The following is a 9,269-nucleotide window of genomic DNA, read 5'->3' on the forward strand; positions in this document are numbered from 1 at the left end:
GGTTGCTTTACCTTCTATGCCAAGAACATTTTTCGCCTTATTTTCTTCTGAAACTTCGAACTTCTTTATGATGTCAAGACAGTAGTCTGTTGTCACATTGTTCATCTAAGCAAAACAGAAGGTTAGCAAGGTTCCTGCGATTTCCTGAGGCCCATCCCTCCACACTACTATACAATGAGGTCTGATTCCTGCAGCTCTCTGGCTACAGTGCAGAGAGCTTAACTGAGCACCTGGGGGGTCTGTTGGTGGTTGACGTTGTTTTTGGAGAATGATCATGATCTCAACCTTCGTACCCATCTTTCAGATTTAATAGGCAACCACAGCCCTTCAACTATGAGACCAAGGCTCTCCATGAAGCATAGACTAAAATCAATAACCAATGCAACTCCGCTGCCAAAATACTGCTCACTATGCGGCAGCCATTGCAACACTCACACTCCTCACACCAGCCCTGAAACCTGCTCATCATAAACACGGAGGAAGAAAACTGCCCTCTCCACAGCAGAATGCGACTCTACGGTCACACCTGTGTGTGTGTGTAGGTACTGTGGTCATTCAGGAGCACAAAGGTCAGCAAGAGAAAATGAGAACTAGAGGGGCACCAGCGTAAGACGGGGGCCAGTGCCTGGGCTGGGATAGGGGTATGTTAACCACAGCGACTTCATGCCAGTCACTCACCCTGGCCAGGGCTGGCCACAGGGCAGCCCTGAGGACTAAGGGAATCGACAAGAGTCGAACCTGTTGTCCTACCAGGGGGGCAGCATGTGCTGTTATCATTGAATCGCTCTCAAGGTCGCAGCATAAACATCACACATTGAGCATTAGAAAAAGTAAAACTCTTCAGGAATAATTTCTCTAAACCAAAACACACAGAACATGACATTTGGGTCTGGGGTGCAGCTCGGTGCTAGAGCACTTGCCTCCCAAGCTCAAGGCTCTGGGTTTGATGCCTAGCACTGAAAAATATAAAAGACAAGAGTGGTATTTTGATTTAAGACCCATCCTGCCTTACAATCTTCCCTTAACACTGACATTTCAAAATACTAATGGAGAATGAGAGGAGTTGATCTTGTGAGCCAGTATTTCATATTATTTCAATTATATTTCTCATTGTCACTAAGTCAATACTTATGTTTTAGTGAAATCTTAGTTTTCCTAAATAGTCTAATAGCACTGAAACTGTTCAGAGGAGAAAGAAGCTGCCATGTGGCTAGAGTCTCCCAGTGTGAAAAGGAACACAGCATCTTGTCCCCATTTGAATGGGACGATGGCAGATGTGTCCTTCGAGTAAAGTTTATCTTCACCACTCTGCCAGGTGGGGCACCTGAAAAATTCCACAAATAGTCGAAATTGCAGGTGACCTGCCACCATAGACTTAGCAGGTGTGGTCTAAAAGATCAACAATGTCTCACAAAAGAGAAAGAACCACATATAAAAAAAATTAAAATTAACAAGAGAGAGAAACAACCAAATTGATCGCTCAGTGCCGTGGGAAGGCTATTCACGTTCTGTGAAGCCATGTATTCAGGATTACAGGAGACGGGGACCACGAGGAGCCAGGGGATCCAAAACCGCCAACCACAAGCCCTCAAGATGGGATGCAGAAATGGCCAATGAGCGGAGAATGTGCTACTAGTTGAAGACACAAAGCAGAGCATGGTGACAAAAAACAACCTATTTGAAAAATTCATCAATTCCATGAAAATATTAGCAAGCATTCTGTGAGTGCTCAGAAATGTCTGGACACTGTACAAGACATACTAAAGACAATACTGATGAATTTCTCCCCAATCTCAAGCAGTAAGGATTGACACTTAGGGAAACATAGTAAAACCCCCAACAGTGAGAGGTGACGTGTGAGCCCCACTCAGCTCCCAACCCCTCCATGCCCTCCATCCGGGGCTCCTTTAAATAGCATCTTAGCAGCAAACTCCCGCAATAACACACTTGAATGCTGTGGCCTTCCTGGGGCTGCGTGGCAGTTTTACACTGCACTGACAAGTCAACAGAGGTCAATGGCTACTTGCATTCTTCACCTTGATTTGCCTCCTGTCTGGAATAGGCTGGCAGGGTGACAGGACATAAAGCCCCCTCACTGTACCCTATTTCCTATGGACTTCATTTGGAAGTTTTGTATGCTATTTAATATCCAAGCCATCTGCTGTCTTCAGCAACTGGAGCTAAAAGACAAGCCTAAGGTAATGTTTGATTTAGAGCCTTCTTACATTTCCATAGTGCTGTTGAGACCCTGAAGAGCTTTCACACACACCAACATAATATTTATCCCCATCCACAGACAGAAAGCCGGTGCTGAGCAGGCTGAATGTTGCCACCAAGACACAGAACTAGGAGAGGCAGCCCCAACAGTCAAGCCTGGACCTTCTCAACTTCAAGCCCAAAGACTTTGCTTTTTTTATTAAACCTATTCTGTTTTTTCCTTCTATTTTTATTAAAAACATGAAATGCTTGATTGCAAAGATGACTGTTTTTTTCAATAATGCTGAAATGCCTGGAACTTTTGAAATTCTTGCAACTTTTTAATCAGTTACTATACTTTGATGTTTTTCATTACTGAAGACTGATCTCTGTTCTCCTTTCCTTATTCACTGTTGTTCAATGTTGTCCACAAGAGACAACAGCCACTGGTCCTCTTGTTAATGGTTGGTACACACACGCAAAGTATAGCAACCAGTCGTAGATTGATCAAATATCCACACTGTGATGCTAATTTGTGTGTGTGTGTGTGTGTGTGTGTGTGCGCACGCGCACACTGGGGATTGAACCCAGGGCCTTGTGCATGTGAAGCAAGCACTCTACCACCTGAGCTATAATCCCAGCTTTCTGATGCTAATTTTTTTAAATGTATATTTTTAATTTTTTTTAGTTGTAGTTGGACACAGTACCTTTATTTATTTATTTGTATGTGGTGCTGAGGATAGAACCCAGCACCTCGCATATCCTAGGCGAGCACTCTACTGCTGAGCCACAGCCCAAGCCCTGACGCTCATTTTTATCCCCAGATTTCCTGTCAGTTTTCTTGCAAAACTTTCCCAGTGAGTGCAAATTTTAAAACAAATAGAATTGTTTGTAGAGGAGTAAATAATTATATTTCTCAAGGCTATGGTTCCTCTAAACACAAAATCAAAACATAATTTGCAAAAGAATTTTAATATTGCTAAGCTTCTAATTTTATTTTTATCAAGGAAGCTTATCCATGATTAAATAGGTCAAAACTAAGATGCTTATGACTACAAGCAGAATCCCCTCCTACCCGCCAGAATCACTGCCCACAGGCAACAAACCAACCTCTCTTTCAGTTCTTCACATTACAAACTATTGCGTTTATGCTATTTTCTGTTTTATATACTTCAAAACTTATCTATTGGCATCTTGTTGTGTTATATATTATGTAACATCTTAGGCTGACATAAATAAGATCATCCTTGGGGTCAGAAAACTTTCTCCCTCTGTCCATCTTCCCAGTACATATAGCATAACATCTACTAAATAAAATAATCTGGGGTCTGGATTATTCCAACTACACAAATTTGACAGTGCTGAGTCTTTGTGTGCTATAGCTGTTTCTTCTTTCTTATAGAATTTTTTTTTATTATTATTTAACTCTTACAATTCCTATTTGTTTGGTTACTTATTCATTCATTTGAGGAGCCGGGGATTGAACCCAGGACTTTGCACATGCTGCGTAAACACTGTACTACTGAGCTACAGTCGCATTTGGTCAGTTTTTAATGTATGTATCACAAATTCCTCCAGATTATTCTGATGGTCTTTCAGTACTTTTCCCCCCATAACCAAAGGCAGCCAATGATCCATGAATTCCTTTTTCCTTTGGTAAAGGTCCCCTTCTTCGGGCTGGTTGCATTTCTGAGCTCTACCTAGCTCTGTGCTGACTCTATTCTGCACCCCTGTATGAACGCATTCAGGAAGGAAATTAATGTACGTTTGATGTGTTCCAGGTGCTTGGTGCATACTTACTCTGTGGCTTCAATTCCACACACACCTTTTTTTGATGGTTTAGTGAAGCAGAAAATTCTAGGTTGGAATCATTGCTTCTGTTTAGGGCTTTCCCGGTGCTGGGTAGTTCTAGGGCCACTGTGACCCCAATCCTTTTCACAGGACCTGTTGTTGATTATATGTTTGGTGAGTTTTGTTTATTTGCTCTTTCTGAAAGTGTTTAGAATCCCACTTTACTGCTGACATTGTGAGACTTCACTCTGGTTTGCCTCAGGGGATCTTTTCCCATTGGCTTTGAGGGGACTCTGTTTGGCGCCACTTATCTAGAGATTCTTATCTTTCCTGCTAACACTTTTTTGTATCATTTGATAATTTCCTTGCTTCTATTTTCTCTAATCTTTTTCCATTTCACATTTCTTTGTTGTTTGTTCTACTTTCTCAACTTTATCTTACATACCCTTTATTAAGTTTCTCTCTCTGCTCTTACTCTTTTGATTTCCAAGGGCATATTTTTTTTCCTCTGAATCTTCTTATTTCTGTAGTATCCTTCTTTTGCCTATGGCTATAATTTCTTATCACTGATGATATTAATGACAGTTTTTTTAAAGTGTCCACCTCTCTGCATGCCTCTATTTCTACCAAGTTTCTTGTTTCTACTTGCTTGCCTTAGTCTGCCTTTTTTTGGTGGGGATGGGGGGGGTGTGCTACGGATTGAACCCAGGGACTTGTACATGCTAGGCAAGCCCTCTACCAACTAAGCTATGTCCCCAGCCCTAGTCTGCTTTTAATAGTACAGGATTTCCTCAAATATGTGGTAGGCCTTGGCTTTTTAAAACCAATCTTGAAAGTTGTCTATTTTAAAACATTGAAAATCAAGTCAATAATTTATCAGAAGATGTGTATTTGTGAGCATCTTTACGGAGCAGTGGGCTCACTGTAGAATTCTCTGGCTGGCCTAACTTATTGGGAGATTTCTGATATATAGTAAGTAACTTTAGGAAGTTGCCCTGCTCAGCTTAACGTGCTGGTTTCCCAGGGTGCGGTAACAAATTACCACAAACTTGGTGACTTACAACGACAGAAACATATTCTCTCCTAGTTCTAAGGAGTCCAAAGTCAAGATGGCAGCATTACTTCCCCTGGGGCCTTCCCAGAACAGCCTGGGCCCTGCCTCTCTCCCAGCCTCTGATGGTGGCCGGCCCCCCATAGCTCTCCAGGACTTAGGCTTCATACTAGTCTCTGCTCCCGTCTTCGCCTCCTCCTCTGTGTGTGTCTCTCCTCTTCTAACCCTTATAAGGATGCTCATCGTTATCATTAACTTAATTACATCTACAAAGACTCTATTTCCTAGTCACATTCTCAAGAATCCTTGGACAGATATTTAAGGGCCACTAACCAATCCAACACAGCTCCTAGGATTTCCCAAAGAAAATGTTTCCAAGTTCCTCCCTGTGAGGGAGGCCTAGAGGTTCCTCTGGGGCCGAGTCCTGGGAGAGAGCCCCACTCCCACGCTCCAGTGCCCTTGCTCATTCTCCTTGGCATTCATTCCCTGGTCCTGTGAAACTCACCCAAAACTGGGCCTTACGAGGTCCACTGCTTCCTGGATCCCACTACCCAGGCTGGCAGGCGGACTGGGCTGCGTGGTCTGCTGCCCCCACCTAGGGTTATCCGTGTAACTGCAGGCCCTGGTCCCATGAGCAGGGTGGTGCAGGATGGCCCACCTGCAGGTCTGTGGCTGTGGTCTGGGCCTCTTTTTCTGTGTGGCCTCTTGTTCTCGGAGAAACCAGCCTGGATAGCCCCCCAGCTCCCATATGGGAGAGAGGAATCCTTGAGGCCCAAGCTCCAGAACTCCTACAGCATAATCACAACTTATTAGTCAAAGAAAATCACTGAGCCATCCCAGAGCCAAGGGAAGGCACTTGTGGATGGAGGACAGGCAGAGTCACATCACCAGGGACACACACGGGAATGTGGGAGCTGCTGTGCCATCCTCACAGTCCCCGTGTTCTCGGTGCCCACGACCAGCCATGCACAGCCTCCTGAGCCCAGCTCCTCCTAGTCCACCCTTCTCCACTCCTGCTTTCATCTTATGCCACAGGGGCAGAGTTACCCTGGGCAAGGGCAGGGGAGAGGACCTGGTACCCTGACCACATCTCCAGCCCATTTTCACCCAGCTGCTTCCTCTCCTGTTTCCTGGAAGGTCATGCAACTCTGACTTTTGAGCTTTCCTGGAGGTTCCTCTGGACAAAGAGTTGCTTCATGGCTTCTCACGCTACAGGCTTGAGTTCAGGGACCTGGGGCCTCCTTTAGCTCAGACAGGCTTTAGGATCTTGCTGTTCCTCTCCCGTTCTCTTCGTCCCTAGGGTTTTGCATGGGGTACATTTTTGGATAATTTCACAAGGGAATATTGAACATTGATACATGAATGATCATGCCATCTGCAACGGAAACAGACAACTACCATCTACAACTACAACTACAACTACACAGTGTACCTCCCCAAGCCAGCAACCTCCAGTCCATCCTACAATTAAACCACAAATTCTCCACATTTGAGTCTATGACTGTTTCATAGACAATGTCATTTTGGAACTATAGCCAAGGCAACAAAACAATCACCAGATGTAATTACTCTGAAAGGTCTCTCAACTGCTTTAATTTCAAATAAGAAAAGAGATGCAGAAATTCAGAAAAGGACATTTTAAAAAATACTTCCATCACGAGGAAAAGCAGAGAGAAAGAAAGAGAGAGAGAGAGAGAGAGAGAGAGAGAGAGAGAGAGAGAGACACCAGCACCAAAGTGGGGTAGTTATAAGCAAAGAAGAGTTTGTAATTATTTCTTAAGAGAGAGGTTGGAATGACCACAACCCATAGAGAAGGGTAAGGAAAGAGAGGACACAAAGACAGGAATAACTGAATCAGATGGATTGAGGAAACATTTTAGAAGAACACAAAGGGGCAACTTTTTACAAAAGAGTCATGTATAGATCTACATCAGGCACATCCCAGCACAGAGGCCTCCTGGCCTGGGAACCGGCACCTCCAGAAAGTCTGGCACTGACCATCCACGTGTGTATTTCAGATGACAGCTGCCAGTGTAGAGGCCACCTCTGGTTCCCAGGGACGGAGGCTGCACTCTTGGGAATACTCTAGATGGTCCCTCGGCCTTCCTGCCACCTCGTCCTTCCTCCTCAGTCCCCAAGAAGCAGGAGAAGAGAAAGAGTCCTCGTAGGGAGCTTGCCTGACTGATCCTGCTTCCCAGATTGAGAGACAGGGAGGATTCCCCTTGGCACAGCCACATTTTAAGGGTGAAAGTCCTAATTAAATATCAACTGCACCTGTCACAGGCATGGATTCCATTTTCAGAGCGCTCTGGTAGAGTAAGAATCTACCCCGGGGCCAATGTTGACCTCACTTGGCTCAGCAGCCCATGCGGCCAGCAGTGGTACTTCATCTGGCAGCTCAGTAAAGCTGGAGGAGCTGAACACTCTGGGGTCTGCTGGGATCTTACGCTGTCAGAAGACAATTAATTCCTGCCATACGACCATCCGATTGCCTCAAATTTGTCCCATTGTGAAAATACAGTTTTAAAACGCAAAACCCATCAAACTCTTGGCTAATGACTCTCTTGCTGCACATTAGACTGTGCCCACGTGCAAGTAGCTTCAAGCTAATTTAGAAAATTAAAGTAAAAGTAATTATCTGCCAGGGGGCAGATGCCATAGAACACTAGCTCTGTTTTCCCCAACGAAAATTTACTCACAGAATGTCAAAATAATCAAAAAGAAGGACAAACATGTGCCCTTAGCAAGTGACACCCACGGCTGATGTTCGAATGACCTGGGGTCACCCAGCAGCCAGAACAGGTTGAGGCCAGTGGCTGAACACATTTTAATTCCTCACATTGCTGCACTGGGAACGTCTCCACCACAAGATTTTCACATTCACTGCCGCCGCCACCTGCAGCTTGATGTTGTGAGGCAAGAGAAGCAGAAATCAGCTCCCCTTTGTACAGGTAAGAAATAAGGCTCAGGATCAATGATGATCCCGACGTCCCCCAGGTACTACAGTCTACAGTGCTAGGTGCAGGTCCTTCCTATAGAGGAGCAGAGAGGAAGCCAAGGCAGAGTCTCTGGGCAAAAGTATTTTCTTAATTTTATCAATTACTTCATTCCCATTTCTACCTCTCTTACAGCTCACTTTGCTAATGGAGAATCTCTACCTTGGCTGAATCATCAAACCATAATTAAAATAATTGATTTTGATAAAACATATTATTAACACTATCTGGTTCAATCCTTAAGAAAGCAATAACAAAATTCATAAAAATCAAACCTATTATTCCTAAAATATGTGATTTTAGTAATAAAGTAAAATACTGACAAGACTCAATCCTCAATCTAGGACTAACTGGATATCCAGCAATTCAGTGGGGGCTGACACCACCCGCCCAGAAGTGTGTGCAGATGCCACCACCCACCCAGAGTCAATGTGCAGTCGGTCAGTGCAGAGACAGCTCTTGGGCCTTGAGGAACCCCCACTGCAGATGAAGATAAAAAGGGGCACTCTGGCTGCCCATGTTTCCACCTGACTGTCAATTTGGAGGTTCTGTCAATGCAAAACCAGAGGCAGATGGTAGTTCAAAAGGTAAAACCAATTTTAATCAGGAACTGCTGGGATGGGGAAGGCCCCTCGGTGTGGAGCCGGGCTCGGGCATGACTACAGCAGGGACAGGTGGAGTGCAGAGGAGGAGCCGGGCAGAGGCCAGTGGGTACAAAAATCATTAGGAGCAAAGGAGGTTCTGGCTCAACAGACCCAACAGGAGTTCTGCTGAAAGTAGTCGGAGGTGACTGGCATCACCTGATGGTGGCGACGGGAGTGTGATGGGCCATCCCTGGTGGGAGTCCCGGCTGAACTGACTCACAGGATGCCTGCTGTGAGCCTTGAGGACAAGGCCCAGGAGCAGCCTGGCAGAAGAGGCCCGAGAACACTGTCCAGATTTAGAAAGGAGATGGTTTTCTTTAGTCCCTCATGTCCCCATCAGGTGCAGGGGTTCACTAGAGGGACCTGCAGAGCTGGGAAGTGGGGGTGGGGGTGGGAGGTGCTCTGCATGCTGTTGTCAATCCATCATGAAGAACATAACTCGGGAACAGCCAAAGAGGGGCATGCATCTGGCAGTGGGGGCACAGGGCACGGCATCCACGCCTCTCTGATAACCTGCCTCCCGGGACCTTGCTGTGCTCACCAAGGCAGAAACTCCCCAAGCCCAGTGGGGCAGGGAGGGGGGGCGGGTTC

The 9,269-nt window shown here is 45.4% G+C and overlaps 1 protein-coding gene across 7 annotated transcripts in view; it reads right to left on the reverse strand.

The window, feature by feature from the left end:
* The window catches only part of Plch1 (phospholipase C eta 1), a 187,445-nt gene that overhangs the window by 56,379 nt on the left and 121,797 nt on the right, over nt 1-9,269 (reverse strand). For all 7 annotated transcript variants that reach the window (XM_048794680.1, XM_048794683.1, XM_048794679.1 and 4 more), the window contains one exon: nt 12-105. In XM_048794680.1, the coding sequence (XP_048650637.1) occupies nt 12-105 (94 nt within the window). The remainder of the gene's footprint in view (nt 1-11; nt 106-9,269) is intronic.

The sequence above is a fragment of the Marmota marmota genome, unplaced genomic scaffold (genome assembly GCF_001458135.2).
Source record: "Marmota marmota marmota unplaced genomic scaffold, marMar, whole genome shotgun sequence".
NCBI classification, from domain to species: Eukaryota; Metazoa; Chordata; class Mammalia; order Rodentia; family Sciuridae; genus Marmota; species Marmota marmota.